At 41.7% G+C, this 23,716-nt stretch overlaps 1 protein-coding gene across 1 annotated transcript in view; it reads right to left on the minus strand.

Annotated features, from left to right (window-relative positions):
• Positions 1-23,716, minus strand: part of DYNC1H1 (dynein cytoplasmic 1 heavy chain 1) — a 3,754,902-nt gene that overhangs the window by 1,814,570 nt on the left and 1,916,616 nt on the right. Inside the window, exons 47-48 of the mRNA XM_044073590.1 lie at positions 20,877-21,017; positions 5,770-6,003 (exon numbers count right to left, since the gene is read on the minus strand). Of these exons, the coding sequence (XP_043929525.1) occupies positions 5,770-6,003; positions 20,877-21,017 (375 nt within the window). The remainder of the gene's footprint in view (positions 1-5,769; positions 6,004-20,876; positions 21,018-23,716) is intronic.

A 23,716-nucleotide genomic window follows, 5' to 3' on the forward strand; every position in this document is an offset into this window, starting at 1 on the left:
ACCATAAAAGAATACCCCAATCAGGTTGTATGAGGAGGTGTTAGCCATTAGGACTGTCCCAGAGGGGAAGGAGGGAGGGAAACCTGTACTGCAGCTGTATTAGCACTCGAACATCTACATTTATGGTAGGTACAAAACTGTACTATGTTCATCATGCATACAGCTGCAGTCATAACAGATGGGTAGAATACCAAAGCTAAAATAGGGGTGGTAGGCACTAGGTGGAACTAGGAGCCAGAATGCCCTGCAAAACTGCAGTGGCAAAACCTGCTCTAGATTTGGAGTATAAAGGCAGGTGATAGTGCTTGGAGAAAGTATGCACAGAACTCCAAGTGGCAGCTTCCAAAATATCTTTGGTAGGAACCCCCCTGAAGAAAGCTGCAGAGGTAGCTGTGGCCCTTGTGGAGTGAGACCTGATGCCTGCAGGTACAGTTTTACCATGAAGACAGTAACAAAAGCGTATGCAGAGGGCTATCCATTTTGAGATTGTCTGTTTGGAAATAGGCTTCCCTTGAGCCCCTGTGGCATAGGACACAAAGAGTTACTCTGATTTTCTGAAAGGCTTTATTCTGTCCAAATAATAACGTAGTTGCCTGTGAATGTCCAAGGAATGTAGTAGTCTCTCCCCTTTGTTTTGAGGATTGGGGTAAAAGGTAGGTAAGTGGATAGCCTGATTCAAGGCTACCCTGGATACTACCTTTGGCATAAAGGAAGGATTGGTTCATAAGGAAACTGTCCTGATGGAAAATGATGAAAGGCTGCACAGCCATGAGGGCTTGTAGTTCCGAAACCCTGCGAGCTGAGGTGATAGCCAGCAGAAAGGCTGTTTTCCAGGACAAATATTGTAGTTCTGTTGAGGCAGCTGGCTCAAAAGGAAGCAAAGTCAGTTTCTCTAGAATGAAATTGAGATCCCAAGCAGGCACTGGTTGTTTCCTTGGGGTTTTTATATTCTTAGCCCCTCTGAGGAACTGTCTTAAGAGGGGGTGAGAGAATAAAGGAGGATCAGTGTTGTATTCTGCAGAAATGGCTGAAGCATGGATTTTGATGGAAGAGAATGAAAGTCCACTGCTTAGCATCTCAGCTAGGTACTGTAATATTTGAGGTAAATTCAGTATTCCAGGGTTCTGGCCCTTTATCTCATCCCAAGCACAAAACCATTTCCATTTGGCGGAGTAGGCTTTTCTAGTAGAAGGTCTTCTGGCCTCCAAAATGACATCCTGTACCTCCTTGGAGAGTAGGGTCTGTTGTGATTTTAAGGAATCTTCCATGCGGCTAGATTGAGTGTTTTCAGCTGACTGTGAAGAGTTTTGAAGTTGTGCCGAGTCAATAGAAGAGGCATTAGAGGCAGGATCCATGGTGGGGAATGAGTCAGGCTCCTCAGGAGTCGGTACCAGTGTTGCCTTGGCCAGTCTGGAGCGATGAGAATCATCTTTGGTCTGTCTGCTCTGGTTTTTAATAGAACTTTGGGCAGCAGAGGAAAAGGTGGAAAGGCATAAACTGTCATTGTTGTCTAACTGAAAGAGTGCGTCCACTTCCCAGGCCTGTGGATGAAAGGTCCTTGGCAAAATTCTGCTCAATTGGTGATTTCTGTGGGAGGCAAAGAGATCTATGTCTGGCCTTCCCCATGCTTGAATTATCTTTGAAAAAACTTGAGGATGCAACTTCCATTCGTATGGATCTGTCATATTTCTGCTTAGGTTGTCTGCCAGCGTGTTTTCCTTGCCTGGCAGGAACTGTGCTTGAAGCTCGATTTGCAATTCTAGAGCCATGTTCCAAAGAGACATGGCTAGCCTGCATAGGGGGTATGAATGGGTTGCTCCCTGTTTGTTTATGTACCACATCACTGTGGTGTTGTCTGTCCTTATCAATAGCTGGCCTGGATGCAGCAGGTCTTTGAAAGCTATAATAGCATTTATTACTGCTAGCATTTCCTTTTGATGTGTAGGTGCTTTTCCTTTTGGGACCATCTGTCCTGAATGCACCGATCTGTCATGTGCGCCCCCCAGGCGTAATCCGAGGCATCTGTTGTGATGATTTGACTTGCTTGAGGCTTGCAGAATGGGAGACCTGTGTTTCTTTGGCATGCTTGAGCCCACCACAGAAATTCCTTTTGAAGACATGGAATTAGTGGTATCATTGTTTCCAAGCTGTGGCTGTGCTGAGACCATAGGTTTTTCAGGTACCATTGAAGTTTCCTCATATGCAGCTTTGCACATGGGATTAGTAGGATGCAAGATGCCATGAATCCCAGAGCCTGCAGGATTTTCCTTGCAGTCAGCCTGGTGAAAGTTGCCAGTTTTCTGAAGTATTGAGTTAGTTGCCCTTGTTTCTCTGGTGTGAGGTAGGCCATCTGGGTGTTTGTATCCAAGTTGGCACCCAGGAAAATTATTGTTTGAGAGGGTATTAGCCTTGATTTCTTTTTGTTGACTGTGTATCCCAGAGAATTCAACAACCTTATTACAAAAGCCAGATGTTTTAGAAGTATGTGCTTGCTGTCCGCTTGGATCAGGCAGTCGTCCAAATATGGGTATATTTGTATCCCTTGCAGTCTGCAGTAGGCAATTACTGATGCCAGGCATTTCGTGAACACTCTGGGTGCAGTAGATAAGCCAAAGGGCAATGCAGAGAACTGATAATGGGTTGAACCTGCAAGAAATCTGAGGTATCTTCTGCAATCTTGTCTGACTGGGACATGCAGGTATGCCTCCTTGAGGTCCAATGTTACCAGCCAAGACTCCTTGCCCAGCATGGGAAGAAGCTGCTGTAATGTGAGCATCTTGAATTTTGACATGAGTAAAAATGTGTTTAGGATGGATAGGTCCAAAATAGGTCTCCAATCTTTGCCCTTCCTTGGTACCAGGAATAGTCTGGAATAAAAACCTTGACCCTGTTTCTTGTATAGGTACCTCTTGAATAGCTTTCATGTCCATGAGATCTGAAATTTTTTTTGTGCCTCTGCCCTTTGATTGTGTGGCAAGTTTGGCATGCCTCTCAGTTTTGGAAGGGTGTGAAAGTGGAATCTGTAGCCTCTGTCTATAATGTCCAGGATCCATTTGTCTTTTGTGACAATATGCCAATTTTTTGAAAATAATGCCAGTTTTCCGCCTAAAGGTGCTGCCATTTGAGCTTTGCTTGGCATGCAAAGGGGAAGTCATTGGTTCTGCTTTCTGAATGGCTGTGAACTATCCTCATCACCTCTTTGGGTAGGTGCTTGCCATTGTCTGCCTCTAAACGATCCTTGAGCTTGCCCTCTACCCCTCGGGTGCCTGTATCTACCTCTTTGGGGTCTTGCCGTAGCTGGAAAGGCCCAATTTTTTTGAAGGCCAATTTCTACTGAAACGTGGAGGTTGTACCTATAGGAAATCTTTCACTGTTTGCATTGATTTTGCCTTTTCCTCCATTTTCTTTAATACCTCCTCAGCTTTAACACCAAACAATACATCTTTTTGCAGAGGTGCATCCAGTAATTTAGCTTTGACATGATCTGGTAAGGTTTGCTCTTTGAGCCAAGCATGTCTACGTATGACTGATCCTGTAACAGCAGCTCTACATGAGGCCTCTAAAGCATCAAAACCACATTGCAAGGTATGTTTACCTACTTGTTCTGCACTATGTATCAAATCCTGCAACTCCTTCAAATCTGGTTGTTCAGGTTGTGACATTTTGCTTCTCAACTGTGATAACAGAAACTGTTTGTACTTTAACATATGGAACTGGCAGTTTAATGCCCTCATGGATAAGGTGGCCGAGGTGTATACCTTTTTCCCCCACCTTTCTAAAGCTCTGGAATCCCTCTATGAAGGTAATGGATTTTTAGCAGTGGAGGCCTTAATTCCCTTGGGGCCCTGTGAGATAGTTTCTGGGTCAGCTGCATAGCTTTTGTATAGGAATTGGTGTGAGTCAGGAACCCGGTAATACCGGTCAGGCTTGACTGGGGCTGGAGGTAGAGAGTCTGGGTTGAGGCAGGACTCCTAATACACATCATCAAGGATATCTAAGACAGGAGGTATAGCCAGAGGCCTGTGCTGAGGGAGCAAGAGAAAATCCCTAAGCCTTTTCTTGGAGTCTGAGTACTCTTGGCCTTCCCAATGGAAGTGTTCTCTCAAGGTATGCAAGGTTTCCTCAAAAGAGTAATCCTCGGGGACAGAAGGAATGGACTCCTCTGCATCGGAATCTTCAAAAGGGGAGTATGAATGTTCCTGGTCATCAGAATGTTCTGAAATAATGGAAGCCTGGTCCGAGGAGGGGGATTCTTCCTCCACTCTGGGCCTTTTTTCCGGGGGGGGGGGGGGTTGAGAACCCCTGATAAGTGTAATTAAGTCCTCAGCCATTTTGAGCATCTGCTGTTTAGGCATGGGGCCTTGAGAAGGGCCCTGTGGGGTTTTTTAGAATGCATGGCTGTCTTAGACTTAGTGAAAGCCTTGATGGAAAAAGAAGAGGAAGGCCTGAAGACACCTTGAGAGGAGTCAGACCTGTCTAAACTCTGAGTTTCACCGCCAAGAGTGGCTTCAGTATCTGTAGTCGGGGTGTGGACCGAAGAGCCTGCGACCTCGGGTACAGAAGACACAGCCAATGAAGTGTCGGTAGTCAGGGGCTGCGTAGTCGCCTCGCTGAGAACTGGACCACCTGTATTCGGCTTTGGCGTGGTGTCGGTAGAGGCCGCGGACCTAGTGTGTCGGTCCTTATCTTTGCGTCTTTTAGTCAAAATTGGAGTCTGAGTATCCGACGACATTATGTAGTTAAATTTTTTGCCAAAAAAGTGCTGGGCGAACTCCGCCCGCCGCTTAATGGTGCGTTTGTCGAATGTAGCACAAAAACAACAGGCCGAGACGTTGTGGTCTGGGCCCAAGCAAGGAATGCAGAGGGAATGAAAATCCTTATACGGTATTTGCTTCCCACATGAAATACAATTATTAACTTTGTCTGACATCGGTCTGAGGCAAGAAAAGTTTCCCCAACGGGGTACTTAGCTTTCAAGAAGACTTCGGTTGCAGATATTCGTAATCTCAGGAGCTGGCTGACCGGCACTTGCGAACTGCTTCTGCTTCGGGCACCGCGCGGCAAGAAAGACTGGAGAAAATGGCGTCGGCTGATTCTTTTATACCCCTGTCACACTGACATCAGGGAAGAAGTGACGACAACCGACGCCGGACCTAGACTTTGGAATTCGGCCGACCGAGGACCCGCCTGACGGCAGGAAAACCCATCTGTTATGACTGCAGCTGTATGCACGATGAACATCAGCTGACAAGCTGTTGTGGGCTAGGTGATCACAGGAACACCTCAAAGGACTATGCTTTTAAGGCAAATGCAACTACTTCTTAAACACACAGATAAACATGAATCAAGGAATACAAAACAGCATGGTGAGTTTAACAGCTGCAGATCAACAACTGTGAAAAACTGGGGTCAATGGAAAAAGAAATCCAGCAGTTAACTAATGAAAATGTCACTCTACCAAAGACCTTGTAATATACATACTACAGTTTTACGAGCCATGAAGTTATAAGCAAGAAGAGAGAAATGAACTGTTCATGTTATGACAATGTACAAAACGGTAAAACTGGCATTTGTGGTCATGTGAGAAGTCTACCCATAGTAATGGTTTAAGAAAAATGTTCAGCTCCATGGGATTACAGAAGTACATGCATCAACCAGTCATAAAAATATTCTTAAAACATTAATCACACTAAAGTAAAAAAAAAAAAAAAATCACAACATTCAAGTACTTTCTGAAATATGGAACATCTTGCCTCTTTCAACACTTACCTCCATATCTGGCAGAGCGCGAAGCGCACTGAACAAAGTCATTGTTTTGCCAGAACCAGGAGGACCACAGAGAACCAAAGGCTTGTGTTCTGCTAACCAAGTATACAGCAAAGCTTCATGTCGGACTGTATCCAGTGTTGGCACTACAACATCAGGAGCAGCAACTTTGTGAGTCTCGACTTCAATTTGAGGAACTTTAGATTGCCATGGAACCCATTCACCAGCAATGGACACCTGTTTAACAATGCAATGCAACATATCAGGCTGACAAAAAAGAACAGATTTAGCATTTGCGTTCATTCTGTTGCTGACCTGGTGAGTTGAAACAGGGCAGAAGCCCTTCTACAGAGCAGAAATGCATAGAAAAATCAGATATACTACAATATACTACAGTGTATTATAGTGCTTTGCAAGTCAGATGCACACATGAAAACTTCAGTAATTTTATCAACCAAGCCCTCTGTAGTAAAAGGAACACCCAATAATGTACATTTTGTGCTCTGTCACATGACCCAGAAATGTTAGACCCATTCAAGCACATGAATTACTCACTCTGGCTAACCAACAGCAATCCCTTCAACTGAGCTACAGTATACGCATAAACAAAATCCATACTTCTCGACCCAGCCCAAATAGGGGGCTACACCTGCAAGACATTACCTGGTAAACTCATCGCCTAGTATGTACTCACTGCATCACATTCCTTAAAGGCACCTTCAACAGTTAAGAGTTCATTTCAATCAGCACACTAACGTAACTCTCAAGCTCCAGTGCCAAGAAACAAAAAAGGCCCCGACTACCACAACAGCACGGCATCCCTGCACTGGACTAAACGGAACACCCAGTCCCTAGTTCTGCCTCTAATTAAATTTAAGTGAACTGCATCTGTAAGAAAAACTACAGAACACTATAATCAAATCAAAGAGATAAATCTCAACAGCTAGCAACGATGCCTCACCTTGCTGGATCTTACTACTCACCTTCATCCTCTCCAGTCAGCACCGCACCTGGAATCTTTTTCTACAAGTTCCTGCACTCAGGAAAACATTTAAAGATGCACACAATGACAGTACACAGACTATACAAATGTGCAATCCCTTTCAACCACCAGTTCATCTCCTTGCCACCAAAAAATGCATACCTCCAAATCAAGTATAAAGATTCACACACCCATGTCCATGAAATGAGTGCATATTTGTCGGAAGAAACTGCAAATCCATCAAATTTGCATACTCCAGGCCAATGAGTGAATGTATACTTGCCGGATTTGCATGAAAATCTAATAGCCAAAGCTAGCTGGTAGGCTTATTTTCAAATGACCAAAGTGTGTACACTGACAAAATCAAGGATTCATAGGTTCAAAGGTTGGTACTAAGGAGGATCCTCTTCACAGATTAACTGATACTGTAAGGACATATCTTGTCAGACTGAAAATCCACCTGTCTAACATGGGTCACAGATACTGATCCTGAGGAGCCCATTAAAAGGGATACTTGCATTAAAGGGGATTATAATTAACTAATAAAAACAAATCCCTAGGAGTTAAAGCAAATCTGGTGAAAATTATGGATAACACACTAGCAGCAAACTGAGGCAAAGTACTGTAGCCCGCCCAAAGGTCAGAAAACAGTCACAGACAAGCAAAGCTCATCTAGCAGTAAAGAATCACAGGTCTAAAAGGCCTCAGCAATCAATCTCGACAAAGACAGATCACAATGGTATTTAAGGCAGCTGATCTCCAAGAGATAACCAGAGACAGCTTGGCGCAGTGGGGTAACTGCTCCAAGACAAAGAGATGCCAAAAGCCTCATATAACAAGGGATGTAGGAAACCAAAATCCCCTTTAAGTGAACCCAACTCCCCCTAAAAAAAAACTATGCCACTTTGGCAATGAAAAGCATCCTCAAGCCTCACCATCATAAACTGTAAGGAAGCCTGGAACAGGGAGACCGCTTTCTGAATGAAGGTTCTTAGTTTCTTTGCTGACATCCAGGCAATGCACTTGCAAACCAGTAACTGAATAAGCTGAAAGTTAAGGAGTTCCTGACTCATATCTGTTTCTTTAACAATGAAACAGCACCTTGGAAAGTCAAATCTCCAATACCCCTGAGCCAAAATCCATCAACCATAAACATTTTGGTGACTTCCTATACTTTCTTGCAGCCAAAATATGAAACTCTTCCCCAAACAGATACAACATCCTTATAAGCTGTTGGAGTTGCTGTGTATGTGTGTGCGCGAGTATATCTATATATATCTATATCTATATATATATATATCTATATATCTATATATATATATATCTATATATATCTATATATATATATATATATATATATATGCGCACACAAGTACACGTGTGTGTGTATATTTTATATATATATATGTGAGAATTCTCTACCCATGCAAATTAATACCTTTCTCAAAGCCATAATAGCCTAATAAATCTCCTGAGTCATTACACACATCACTCAACTTTATCAAATACTAACTCATAAAAATGTCTAACACAGCTTTGACATTTTCCTTTGCGTCTACTCCACATCTGTATTATATTCCATTTTGCTGTCACTACCTGCTGATCTTCAGATCCTTCCCATCCAAAAAGCCTATTCACCAGAGTGGTAGAGGGCGAGACATTCAATGGACATCAGCAGAGAAATTAATCACTCTGACTTCCACCAGGGACTGATGCCAACAGAACCACCTTTATCCACCCAGAGTAAAACTTATTCACCTATTCCCCAGTCTCCACCAATCAAATCAAATAGCATATGTGCAGCAGAGCTTGCACTTTCCCAAAAGGACAAGCATGCTCGTCCTCATTGCTTGTGTCAAGTGCCTGTGCCACTACTCAAACTCGGGTCACCTCTCCACAGTTAGCATTTTATCCCTCTACACCACTAGTGGAGGCTACATTTGATATTTGAATTACCTAATAATCTTGCCTCCAATTAAAGCCTTTCTTATCTAATCAAACTTGATTTTTAAATGCATGAAAGTCAAGTGTAAATACATATGCAGGAGAGATACTTGCACAGTATTTTCTTACACATTTCATTTTTTTCATTCAGAAAAATATCTGACTATAGTATCACCACTGCTTTTCACCGTATACTCTATGTACTACATCACATTTTGCAATCAGTTTTAATTATGCTATATGTCATCGGTGCTCTTCCCTCAACTTAGCTGGGCAAGTTAACAAAATAGAAATAAATTACATAACTAAAGAATCAGACGAGGTTAGAAAAGATTAGACAGAGACTGGAAAGGCAACTTAAAGAAACAGAATTAAATTTTTAAAGCTCCCAGCTGCATAGCAAAATTCAGGTTTTGGATTTTTATATTAAGTGCACAGCTATTTTATTTTACTTCCAAAGTAACTTCAGAGGATTTTAACTCAAGTAGACAGCATATGCTGCGGTGTGTGATGGCGAATGTAGAGTTTATTTTTTTTCATTTTGGAACTGCAATGAGCTAATAAACTTTAAAAGATTTCCTGCAGAGTATTTTGACAGAAATGCTGGGGAATGAATTTAGGGAAATTATTCTTTTGAGCTACATTGCGTCTCAACTGCTAACACTAAGTAAAGCTTTACTTCCAAGTTTAATGTAATGTCCTGGATATTGGAAAAATGATAAAACTAGAGGCTGGATGTTTACAAAAGAGAAGGAGCAAATTTCAAAGAAATAAATGGAGTCAGTAGGAACAATACATGTCCACAAGGAGCAGCAATGGTTTTAAAGGAAGGCAAGAATTAAGCAACTTGTGTAATGCTGGAGTGAGTTAAGTGTGTATACTGCAGGGCAATAACGACTGAAATTTTTAATGGTTTGCTTTCTTTTTTCTTAAATGCATGTAAACATAAATGTGGTAACTTAAAAGTGTAAACCCAAAAAGGACAGGAGTAGGCTGCAGGTTCCAGTATAAAAAATATTTATTGTAGAACAAACCACAGAATAAAGGACGTAAGTGCTTTCGTAGGTGTATACCCCACTTCATCAGATCTGATGATTTACACGTTTTTGGACTTTATTGGCTTTTTGGATCTGGAAACCTGCATTTGGTGGTAGCTGTTTTTTTGAACTTAATAAAAGTGTTTAAACATTGGAAATACTTTTTATACAAGTATAGCAAGAAATTCCTCATCTCATTTTTACTTACTGAAATATTCAGAAATATGATCATTAAACCTATTTGCATAACGGTATAATCTCTCAAGCTACATGACAGTGCAACTAATTTTGCTTTATCATTTAAGGTTTCACCTGAACGTAGTACAATCTTTAAGTTGGTTTTGAAAATAATGTATGAAATGGATACATTACTTTTATGTCTATTAATGTTTATATTTTTATGCACAGCAAGCATAAAGTACAACAGTTTCATATATGTATTCCACTTTTTAGCCCTGCATCTTGACTTTAAGAGTTTGTTACAGCTTAGCAAACAGATGGTAAATGTTTCTTGTAATCATTTAGCCTCGAAAGAAAGCTAGGTATTCTGTAGAAGCGAAGTCTGCTAAAAAGAAACACAAACCTGTCAAAAGCAAAGTGTACCTTAACTGGTTACGCCTTACAGACTTTGAAAATGTGTGCTTATGTATAATCAAAAGTTAAAAAAAATACTTGAACTTTGTATAAAGTAATCTTTTCTTTTTCTAAACTTAAGATATAAAAGGAGTTGCATCTAAGTATACAGTTAAATATCTATACCAAGAGACTCCCGGTATCATACTTTATAATAAAATGGGTTTGCATCTAGAATTTTTGACAAGTCTATTTGAGATTAAACAGCTGCACTATATCTAACAAATATTCCTTTATATATAAATATAAAAATTACACTCCTTTACAATTACTAGCAATGCACCTGGTACAGTACACATTAACAGTGGACAGTGAGTGTATTTTTCTGTCTTCCACCACAGCATTTACCACTGTGCTTCCTCATATAACATATGAACCAGCACAGTCAGCGCAAAGGATCCACAGCTTGTACAGGGAAAAAAGCGATTTATTATAAACCAATGAAACACTCCAAAGACACAGGGTTAAGCGCTTTCATCTGCTAATACAGACTTCATCAGAACTTCTTCTTCTGATGGTCTGTATTAGCAGATGAAAGCGCTTAACCCTGTGTCTTTGGAGTGTTTCATTGGTTTATAATAAATCGCTTTTTTCCCTGTACAAGCTGTGGATCCTTTGCGCTGACTGTGCTGGTTCATTTGTTGGTTTCGTTCTATATTTTGGATTATTAAGTTGTGGTCCTCATATAACATGTAGTTCACTCAGTTTTGAAAATATGAAGAATGAAAATCCAGGGTTAATATCTCCAGTGCAGTGTACCTTAAATCAGAGACTCGAGTCATTTTGCTTTGTATACCTTATCCTTTTCACATGCTGCCTTGTATTCATTGGTCTACCACTTACTAAGAATCCAGCCACAGAAGTGATGATGTATAATTTCTTTTAATACCAATCATTCCTTTCAAAAGACACGAGTGATGGGTATTAAAATGAATTGTACAAAAAATACTTTGTGTGACTGAGTTAAGGACTGCTCCTCCACCTATGCAGGAACCACATGGATAACCCTACCAAGCTAGACACAAGAAGAATGAAGGCTATAACAAAAACCCTAGCCAAAAGCCACAGACTCTTGGGAGATAATGCCCCTTCCAAATTACCTGTAATAGATTACCTGCAAAGAAGATTAGGGAGGTCAATCTAGAGGGTCTGCAACACTTCCAATGATCCCCAAAATGAACAGAGGTTCAATCAAACTGCTCCTTTTACACTACTTAACCTCCTCCACAGAGATGAGAGTATCACCTTAGTTAACTCCACTAAACCTATTCCTCAAACTCGGAGCCAGCAATGACAGATCCAGAGAGGGCAGACGTGCTTCCCTCAAAGGATGTCAGTGTTAGGTCCCAGAAGGGTCCAGAGGCTTTTGTATGTGTGGCCCTAACATGCAAGATGTTTAAGGCCCTTTTTAGAAACTGCTTCATATGCAGCAAGAAGCCAAGCCACTCAAAAGAAATGCAGCTTTAGCTTCTACCTTCAACATATGCACACCAAAAAACTTTTCTTCACATTTTTCAAAACATAGCAGACAATGCAATCTATGCTCAATGAACCTCAAATGCCAAAACAGTGAGCAGAATGCCAGGTAGAGTCTGGACCTCTGAAAATGGGGACAAACGCAGCAGTGACAGAAAAAGCCACCTACAATTAAATGCCTTATGGAAAGTAAGTCCTAACTGATCACATAGCCAAGGGAGCCTTCCTAAGAAAATGTCACCAAGGAGCAAAGGATACACGAATGGACATTCCCCCAGATCAATCCTATACAGAGCAATCCTACTGTCAATAACAGGAGGGAGAAGCAGCAGGGTTTGAACACCATGACTCTGGCTAGCACAATGACACTTGTGGGGTCCCAAGTCCCCCACTTCAACTGTTGGGGGGAACCCAGAGATCAGGCAAGATAACAGCCCTACTCCTTCTGGGAAGAAAGCACAATTGTGCATCTAACCTACTTAACTACAGATGTTCAAAGTAGATCAGTGGCACAGTACTAAGTCTTGGGACCTGTGCATCACTGAAGGATGAGGCTGGCAGATGTGTTCTTGCCATCTGACGCCAAGACATAGGTAGTATAAAGGTGCACCTAACAGTGCCATCATCAGCTATTTCTTGAAGTTCCAATGTCCTATGTTCCTCAGACAGAACATGACCTGTTCCACTGACAGCTGGAGAGTGTGTGCTAAAGAAGCGGAGAGTTGGCAGGAAGGGTACAATGAATGGGTAGGGAACCCACCCCTACCCCAGAAATGAAGAGTGGTAGACAGGAAGGAAAGAGTACTACAACACTGATCTATTTGAATGCCTATTATGGTAAGTAAGCCACTCAAACTGTATAATGCTTAATGTAGTCAATGTTGCAGTAGTAAGTCTTGAGAAAAATCCCAGAAACTTGCTATTAGGCAGGTTGACATGTATTTTGGGCTGAAACAGCAGGCTCTTTATAATGGCAGAGGCAAGCCCAGCACTGGCTCTGAAAACAGTAGCAAGGTGGTAAAGCTTGGTGAAGGTATGCACACTGGGCAAAGTAGCTGCTTACAGAATGGTATGTGTAGATGTCTCTTTTAGAAGTGCTGTAATGGTAGCTTTTGCTCTTGTTGAATGATCCCTGAATCTGTCAAGAATCTGCCTCCCATTGAGAGAGGGACAAAATACGATATGGTTGGCTATCCATTTGGAAACGATCCATTTTCCCAATAATTTTCCCCAGTTTAGCTTCTGCAAATGCCACTAGCTGCTGGCCCGATCTACTTGGGGATAACATAAGTTACCTGTGCACTTCTAAGGAGTGTAGGGTCCTCTTCCAGCCCATTCCCCCATTCAGCAGACTGGGAAAAAGTAGAGAAATGAATAGCTTAATTTAAAGGAAACCTCTGATACCACCCTTGGGCAAGAAAGGAAAGGGCTAATTCTCAAGACTACTGTGTCTCTGAAAAATGCAGAAGGGCTGTGCACATCACAGCTTGCAGCTTGGATATATGCATGGCTGAGGTAAGTGCCAGTAGCAGGGCTGTTTTCTAAGTAGACAATATGAATGGTACAGAGGCTACTGGCTCAAAGGAAGTCAGTGTTAGGTCCCAGAAGGGTGCAGAGGCTCATATGTGTGGACCTAAGATGCAAGATATATAATCCCCCTTTTACGAACTGCTTCATATGAGGGTGAGCACATGCAGGAGGAGACATGAAAAGGTAGGGGAGTTAGAAGCATACACTTTTACACTACATTAAGACAGTCTTCCTTTGTACAGGATGTAGAGTTATTCTTGTACCTGTTCACATGCGTTTGGTTAGAATATCTTTGGTCTTTTCACCACACAGAAATCTTTTACCATTTTGTCATGAACAGTTTGCCTGATGCTCTGTTTTCTAGCCTCTTTTAGTACTGATAGCACATTCTCTGAAATGATTATGTAACTGACTACTGATTCTGTCCAGAATCAATCCGAGTCCCTTCAGACTGGGGTGGATGGATAGATTAGGTCTACAAAGTGGGGTAGTATCATGATTCTCCCTTTGCTATGGGTTAAGAGGAGGGAGAACCAGTGTTGCCCGAGGCAGTAAGGTGGTATCAGTATCATTCTTGGTCCATCTGTCCTACTTTTCTGCAATACAAGAAGAAAACTGAGTACTGGTGGAAAGGCAGAGAGAAAACACTTTGTCCAGTTGAAGGAGAAGATGTCCATTATCCATGCCCCTCTCTGGGGAGTCACTGAACAGAACTTGCCAATCTGTTTTCTGTGGAAAGTGAAAAGGTCCGTCTGCCATACCCAATTTGTGTGCCAGGACCAGGAAAAAGTTTACCTTTCAGCACCTATTTGTTAGGGTCTAGGAGGTTCTGCTCAGACTGTCTACCAGAAGATTGTTTTGACCTGGGATGCATGTAGGACTAACTGCTCAATTGCAAACCTGAACAGGTGGTAGGAATGGGTTCCTCCCATTTTGCTTATATACTTACCACATCACTGCAGTGTTGTCTGTTAGTATCTATTATCCTAACATTGTTATTGCTTGTAGTAATAGTCTTCTGTGGAAAGCTTTCAAAGTCAAAACAAATGCAATTATCTCCTTTTTACATTGATTTGCAGGGCTGCCTGATGCTCATATACCATGCCCTGGACTCTGAGCTGTTCCAGCTGTCTGCTCCCCAAGCCACATCTGCCTATCTGTGGTTAGGATTTTGACTGGATATGGAAGTTGAAAGCATACCTCTCAACTGTCCAGATTTTTGTCTTATATTTTTGGTCTGCTCCTCAGGATTTGTAGTCTTCTGGCAAATTTCTAGGATGATCTGAGAATTGAAGTCTAAATAATGACATTTGAGTTTCAAACTTCATACCCTTCACAAAACATGTGTGCCAACTCAAATTCTGTTATTCTAGCAACAAAGTTTATAAGAGCAATATTTAAAATGTGTCCCTATTTTTGGCCCCTTGTTGCCCCTTATTTCAGGCTTTGTCCAGATTTCATGCACTAAGAGGTTGAGATGTATAGCTGGAAGAGAGCTCCTGGGGTGCCTTTGATGATCTCCTCCCACTTCAGGATTAACATGTTAGAAAGGGTAACAATTCTAGATATTACTGATGTTGGGAGCAGCAATTTTTAGGAGCAGCTGCTTACTTATGTACACTTTTGCTAATGAAACATTAGAATATAAGCAGACATGTATCCCAGTACCCTTACAAATTACCTTATGGTAACTCCCTGCTTGCTGCATAGATGCATGAGGTACTATGAGGAACAATACCATATCCCTATCCAAAAAGGATCTTTGTTGGGTAGAGTATAGATCTGTCCCTAGGAAGGCATCCTTGGTTCCAAAAGTTACTTATGACTTTGGGATACTGAGAGTGAGGCCCACCTTCTGAAAGCAATCCATGGTAACCGTGCAAGTGTAACTAAATATTGGTTCTGTAAAAGGCAATGACTAGTGTCCAACATCTAGAAATATTCTGGGTACAACAGATAAGCTGTATGGCGAGGCACAAAACAAGTAGTGTGATGCCCTGCCTGAAACCACAGAATGTATCTGAAGGATAGCATTTTGAATTTTGGCATGAGCTTTGAAAGTCCAGTATGAGTCGCAATGTTTCTTCTTTTCTAGGCGCTAGGTAGAGGCATGAATAGAATCCTGCGCCTGATGGAAGGATTGGCTGGATGGAGCCCTGTTGCAACAGCTCCTCTACCTGATCAAATCCATCTCTTTTGCTGTTCTAGAGATCTGGAAATGCCTAGGAAAGGTGGAATTCTCCAAGACTGCATTAAGTAGTCATTTTTGATCTGCAGTACTGACTTGCCCTGGGTTATTTGTTCCCAATAACTGAAGGTGAGCCTCGCTTCCAGGAAGCTAGGGGAAGGCGAGGTTGGGATGAAATTCTGCAGGGGGTTACTGAGCATAGTCACAAGCTGCCCTTCGGGGGGGGGGTTCCTTATACCATCTAGGTCTGGGACGCTGGTCAGTTTGCAACATTGCTACTTAGGCATTTTCTCCTATGGGGTTTACCTTTTTCCTATTTTGAGGGAAGTGATGAAGTTTGCTAGGATTCTCTCGATCGTATCGGACTGTATCTGGGGGCAGGGTAGAGAGTCCCTTTACTAACTTCATTTGCTTCCTGTACATGTCAAGTCTGCTAAACACCTTCGCAGCTGGGGCCCAAGAGAGATACTTGGCTACTTGGGCATTAAAGAGCTCAGTTTTAACTTGGTCCGACTGAGACAGTACCTTCAGCCAAGCAGGTCTCCTATGTGACAGGACCCATAGCAACTGCCCTGCATGAAGCATCCAATGCAACACAGCCAAACTTAAATGTCTAGACACCTAGGGGCCTACAATCTAGAATTCCTGATGCCCTTTGTTGGTTCTTATCCTGTATCCTCTCTGACTCAGCTTTTACTTCTTTCAAGAACTGATGTGTGGTATTTGAAAATATGGCACTAGCAATGCAGAGCTCTCCTGGCTAGATTGGCTAAAGTGCAAGTCTTCCTAACAAATCAGAGTCTACTCTCCTTATTTGGCAAGCGATTCTTGACTGCAGGTCCAGATGCTCCCTTTGCTGGATTTGACACCACAGTTGGATCCACCAATGGAATCTTACAGAGCTGCCAGTAGGACTCAAGTACCACATAAAAGCTCTCAGGCTTTCTGAGGAGAATGGAGAAAGAATATTGTTGCAGTGGTATGTCAGCAAAACGTACTATCCAAAAACATTACGGACTATCTGTACTGCCAGGGGTCTAAATGAAGGGAGGCTCAAGAGCTTTCTAATTAGTCTGGGAGAATTCTCTTGACTCCCAATTAAAAGAAACCCTAAGGGGTGAAGGTGAGATCAAGGTATCTTCAGCGTTAGAAGCCAAATACAGTTGAGTGGAAGATGCTCAATTATAGACAAGTTCTTCTTTCTCCTCTGACACTGAGGAATCTATCTTCCTGGTGGGGTGATGAGTTCCTTTTTCTTTTTCCATGACAGGTTCCTGGCAAAGGTTCCCTTCCCAAGGTGGGCTGCCTTGACCTCATGAAGTCCATGACATCTTGCACCATCCTAACTAGGTCCTGGGGAGAAAACTGAGTACAGGTAACAGAGGATCTAGGCAGCAATGGCTAAGACAAACCTAAAAATCTTTTTGGTTTAAGTGTCTTGGCCTTGGGAGTGGACTACAATTCCTCAGGTCACCTTCTGTCCAGTTCCAAGGTAATTCCTCCCAAACTATTACTAAAGGAATATGGCCCTCACCCCTGGTCACCAGAAACCTACAGTCTCCTGGTGACACTGAAATCGGGCATATGTGTCAGACGAAGGGGCTGCACAAGTGCCTTGCCCAAGCCAAAGAAATCTAGATGAAGTGGAAAGATGGACAAAGATGTCGCTGCCCTCCTACATATCTTCTCCATTGGGTATTTTGTCTTTATGGCCTAGGAATCAGTTGACACCAGAGCATGCAAAGGCTGGGTTTCTATCTCATTCAAAATGTAACTGGAGGGATTCAATCCTGTGTTTAATGGTTTTGCTGTTAAACCTGACACAAAAAGGAGAGTCTGGGGGCCTTAAGCAGTAGAAATGCAGCTGGCTCCAACCACATCCTGTGACCATACACCAAAGCAGCAGCCCGCCCCCTCAGCTCTTCAGGTGAAGAGTGAGGAGGGGGAAAAAAAAAAAAAAAAGGAGAGGGTTTACTTAAGCCAATAATCAGCTAATCACACGGACTTTCCCACCCCACAATTGCTACAATTTAGACCACACACTGAGCTCTGCAGTGCTCAGGTTTGACTGCAAATGCAATACTGACTTTTAAAAGCCACTGTACTAAAAACACTGATCAGGATGATGGATGGCCGATCATACCAACTTCACTGTGCCTGCAGCCATTGCCCCTCTCACCCCACTCCCTAGCTATGCTTGCTAAATAAAACAAATACAAGTGGTAGCATTTGTGGAGGATTTGTCTCCCACAAGATAAGCAATTGACATCCTTAAAGATTAAAACAACCAACATCAAAAAAATCTATTAAGATAAAGTTACTCAATTGAGGACTTAGATGAATCCCCTGGTACTTCAAACTGACAACGCAGTCATACAAGGTCTTACACAGACTAACATAGCAACAACAAAAGATGGTGGTGGCCAATGTACCTTACCACTACTAACGTAATGACATCAGATAGCAAAGACGCTCAACAGCTGGGGATGGTGAAAGACTATGGTATTCAGGCCGGCTGTGGGCTTTAGAGTGGGCGAACTGCCAAGATTTAGTTCTGCAGCACTGACTATGATAAACATCTTTCCAGAAGCACACCCAGAAGTATGAGAAGGGCCAAGACCCAGTGGCCCATCAGCTTCTGTCTTGGGCCAAAGAGAAAGACAATAGTCTGCTATAAAATGGAAGGAACAGATACTGGATATTTGAGCAAGAAGAATCCTCCAGGAAAAGTGGACAGCCATCAAACACTCACCAAATCAGTGATAGCAGAGAGCTTGCCAAGCAGAAACTAGATAAGGAGATGAAAGACAGCCCAGCTGGCATGTGGAAGTACAAATGGGCACATTTGCCAAGAGCAACACTCTACTGGTTTACGTCCATCTTTACTAATGCAGGTCTTGGCTCCCCCCTTGTGACCAGTTCTGGGGTATGCACACAATGCAATCTGCTGACCATCATTTCAGTTTTTATTGGCACTTTGATAAAATTAGACTACTCCTTCCATTTTCTCTGGTATAGCAGAAAATCTCAGTTTTTTTGTGTAATCTATCTTCTAAAACACTTTTTGAAACAGCTCTTCTTGAGAAGCCTCATGCATACCTAGATTTTTCATTATTTCACCTTCTGCTTGTAGTTTTATCAGCTCACCTGAATAACTAGTTTAAGCTTCTATTTTTCCAGTCTTTTGTTATTTCAATGCATATACCCCTTCAATGTTTTAGTTACTTTAAAGACCTTTGAACACTTTTTACTTTTTTTTCCTCAATTATTTGAGGCCATTTGCTGTACTAAAGCTGAAACGTGAACTGCTTTTTGCTGCAATGTTCTTCCCAGCTAGAAAGTCTTCTTTTCTCATTTTCGGTTTGACTTTGTTACTTTATCCAAATTTATTCTTTGCTGGCAGCCAAACAGGGTAATTGGTAGCAATTAACTGAAGTGTACCCATTTACACATATTTCACTGGCTTTTTTTCACAATTGCAGTTTTTACACTGTGAGAGCTCTAAACATGTTGATCAGTATGAAGCCATCTTGAAAATCCAGGGAGAAACGTTCTTTATCCTAAGAGCTACCAATTTTCTCCAGCTAAAAGGAGTAGCATCAGTTGGACTAATGTGTACAGCAGGCCTATGATCTGACCACTCTACCAAGGGATAGGCAGAATAATGTCCTGGGTGCAACTCTCAAAGTCTTTTCACCATCTGTGGAAGCAGAAGACAACTCAAGTCATATTAGTTTCCTTGCTAGGCAACAGTAAAGGTATGACCACACGGGGACCAAATGGTCAACTGATAGCTGCCCTTCCTTTCCTTGAACTTCTATCAGTACTCTGGCATGGGATCCTCACACCAGTAACACACTGATCACTCATTTACCATGAATTTCCAAAGCAGTGCAGCCAGGCATGCTGCATCTCCTGCATCCTTGGCTCATCTGAGATGCACCATGCCATCTCTCTCTACCCTTCACTCATTAGGCCAATCAAGTATAATGCCCCGTTTGGCATGTACCTCACTAGACACATGCAACAGCTGGAAAGGCCACACAAATACCTTACAAAAAGGATCCTAGGCCTTAAAAATGTCCTACATGGACAGACTCAAAAAACTCCAGCTATTCTCTGTCTCATATCGTCTAATAAGAGGCGATATCTCGCCTTGACTTACAAAGCTGTGTCTGACCCAGCTCTGTTAGAAATGGTACATCTAAAGAAATCCCAACCTCTCTGTACCACATGCTCCAGAGACCTCAACCTCATTACCGTAATCAGAACATGCTGGAGGGACAGGTTCATAACCCAGAAAATGCCTTTGTTCTGGAATAGACTTCCCATACATGTCAAGCAGAGCACCTCACTGGCCCTCTTTCAAGAGAAATCCTGACTGGATGGGAAATAGATAGTTAACCCTGGGGATCACTCCAGTGGAGTCTACTTGACAGAGGCACTGGGAACTAATGCTGGGCGGCATGATGCTAGGGCACTTCTATGGGCTAGGCTTGTAAAGGCTCCAAAGCCATTAGCCTAGTACACACCTATCAACTGCTCCCTGCCATTTATGGCAATGCTCTGCAGCCATCTACCCCCCCCCCTCCCCAAAAAAAACTACTGCTAGCTGAAACGGGAGGCCACAATACTTCAATAATTTAGCTAATGCAGAATCCACACATGAAGTTTTACAAAATGAATACCAGAATCAAGATATAAGCAATGCAAATGTCAGAAAAGCAATGGCAAACTCTGGGGCAAGTCACACTCTTGTTGTGCAAAGTGATTTCATGGCATGTGCAGGAGGATTGTGTGACCCAAACACAAGAAGTTCAAAGAAAACCAAAGCTAGGAGGAGGGATACTCTAATCATGGACACACTGAGTAGGGCCCCAATATAATAAAATCAAGCAAAGGAGAATTTAACCTTCAGAATAATGAAACATTAAAAAACTGTACGTTACTAGAAGTCCAAACAACTGAAAGATATTCCTCAATGGATTACATATCAAATAATAAAAATGGAAAATCAATGCAGATGTGATATAGCACCATCTTCTAGAATGAAAGCTTAGTAAGGTTAGATTAAAACAAGTGAAACGCTAGCAAAACATTTCTTTCTGCATTAATATTTTACCAACAGGAACTTGCAAAATGAAAACCATTCATCTTAAGGGGGGACTTAACCATAGCTTAATATTACTGCTTTAAAGACTTAAGTCCCACATAACTTCTGGTGAGTTTAAGACTGAACTACAAATTTAAAGTAGACCAAGTGAATGCATCCATCACAGAAAAAGTCTTAAGCTTCTACAGAGTATCCAACAGCAATTACCTCATAATCAATAATTGGAATATTTGGTGCAGAAGGTAGTGGAATAGTTGTAACCCTTCTTATGTATTCACCAAGTTCTGCTCTCATCTTCAATCGACTGTCACCAGCTAAAGACCACAGTATGGCATACACAAGGTATTTCTGTTGGGGGGAAAAAAAAACACTGAACGCTCATGTTTAAACAGCTCTGCATACAGTTTCAATAAGCAAGCTTTCTATAATTTATGTAATATCATATCTGTGAAAAGTCCATCGCAAATAAAACTTTTCCCTGTTTAAGTCCCATTTTCCAGCCAAACAAATATTCAGCATCTATCTCGTCTCTGCCCAAAGAGAAGGGTAACAAGCGTCACTTACAATGTTTGACCCTCACTGGAAGAATCACTAATGCAGCAACATTCATAATGACTGAAAAATATCTGCAGCTGAATACAGATGGCCTTCCTTCCCACAGGAAACAGTAGTAAGCCTGGTAGAGACAAATATTTGGGGGGGGGGGCAAAAGCACAGCACCTTATGTCATATTTTGGGCGCAAAAAAAAAAAAAAAAACACACAAATGCAAGGCAGTCTTTTAATCTTAACCAGGCAACTTCCAGGGTGATGAAAAGCTTTTTTTATGATTCTGTTACCAAATACCAAACTTGATATTTTTTTTTACTGCATCTGCAAAGCTCATTCTTCACTGGCCTTTTCTGCTCATGATTTTGGAGATATTCAAGGCAATGATGCAGTCTTATCACAGAGCCCTCTTTACAAAGAGGACCTTTACTTTGCAGGCACCAAAATGCTGGGTAGATTTAATGAATACAAAAGACTGATGCTACTTCCGAAGGAGCTCCATCTGCAAGAAGCTCTAGCAAATAAAACATGAACCGCCACCACAAAATGGAAAACCGGCTTCTGTTAAGAACACCATAAGAGAGTATGAAGACTTGAAGACTCCATATCATCCTTGGGGCACGACAGTGCCCTACCATGCAGAAACTCCCCAGTCTGCACCTAAATGAGTTCTGTTTCTCCCACTTCCCCTGTCATTCTTCTGAAGGACAAAATCATTTTCCCTCTTAACCGGTTTAACTGATAAGTGAAATGGTCCTACTCAACCATGACAGAGGCAATAAAATAGCAAAGGTAACATACACAAGGACAATATAATGTATCCAAACCAGCACACTTAGGAGAGGAAAGGAAAACAGAGTAAATGGACAAAATGTGCACAATAGTGAGAAACTGCAATGCCCAGACAGTAACCAAAGCTTTACTTGAAAACTGGAGCTGCAAGGCAGAAAATCTTACCGCTAAGCTACTATGCTGCCACAAACTGAGATGTGGCCTACTAAGTATCTCACCAATCTAGCTGTGACAGCACAATGTCAGTTCCCAGGCATCCACACAGGACAACAAATACAGCTACCATTAAAGGGGGTTTCCTGTCTTCAGGTATTTCTATGCTTTTCATTCATAACCAGCACAGCAAGGCCAGAAAACTTACATTAGTTGGCTGAAAACAAGCTGAGGTTGTTCAAATATCCGACATTATATCCAGTGGCAAGGACACCCAAGTAAATATTTTGTACAGGAAAGCTGGGCAAAACTAGAGGGTGCCACCCTAAGCCTTCCACCTTGTACAGCACCTGCAGACAAAAGGAATAAAGTCATTCCTGAGCAGCTGTCTGACTTGCAGATCAGTGACAATCAGGATCCAGTAAATGCCAGCCACGTTTACACTCAATGGGCTGCTATACAGATTAGATATGAAGGAATTATTTTCTTCTGTTCACCACTGGAGGACATTCCTTTTAGAGAGGCACTACATTTAATACAAGGGCTATATAAATTAGAAGAGGCACCCAAAGAATTAACCACCAGCTGTGAAAAATAGTTAGAACTGCTGGGCATTAAGAAACCCAAGCCCACTATCACCATCCTTTGGAGACGTACATGATGCTTTTTCTCTGGATGAAAGAAAATGGCAGTACAATAGGTGAAGAAAAACGTATGAACATCAGTAATCATTCTACTGGATACCACCAAAGCATCTAAACTGCTACGTGCTAAAATATACTTTCTAAATGACAGGAACTCAAATACTGCACAGAGATTTATACTTCCACCACCTCATGGATTAGAACTATTAACTGATAGACCCATATATTACAACACAAGAAAACAAAATATGAAGACAGTTATTCAAGATTCAGTGCTAGAGAGACTTCTAAAGCTTTCTCAAACTGCTGTAAAGGTCAGCAAGCATGGTGCAATTGCAGCTATGACCTCACTGACACTTCTCAGAAAAGCTTGGTTAAATATTCAGCTTTACCAGATGTAAAAAGGCAGGTTTAAATGCACCCACACACAATAATCTTATGCCTCCCCTGCAAAAAGTTTTAAACACTAAATGAAAAGGCAAAACTACAAATTATTAACTTAGTGTTCCACTCCCTTAAAGTGTACTAAGAAATGGTTTGAAAAAAGTGCAGTAAGAATTTTCCAGCAAGATGTGGCCTTGTTACAGGAAACAGTCTTGTGAGCGACGATTTAAACAGAAGGCAGCATTTGAATATCCTTGTGTTCTGACTGTGCTTCTCAAACATTTTGTAAATATAGAGTACATTTTATTGCATTTATTAAAATTGTATTTGCCTTAATACTGCTACAACTCAAATGCTCTAGGTTGCACTGCATCTGAATTGCTTTACTGTGTTTTAGCTGCTTTTCTGTATATAGACTTTTGGTATATGTAGACTAGCTACTTATTCTACTGTACTACTACTCCTTAAATCATTTTTCAGTTCTGCACTTGCCTTGCTTAATTCAAAAAGTTTTAAATTGCTAATT

The sequence above is a fragment of the Protopterus annectens genome, chromosome 6.part0 (genome assembly GCF_019279795.1).
Source record: "Protopterus annectens isolate FY-2018-M chromosome 6.part0, PAN1.0, whole genome shotgun sequence".
Classification (NCBI taxonomy): Eukaryota; Metazoa; Chordata; order Ceratodontiformes; family Protopteridae; genus Protopterus; species Protopterus annectens.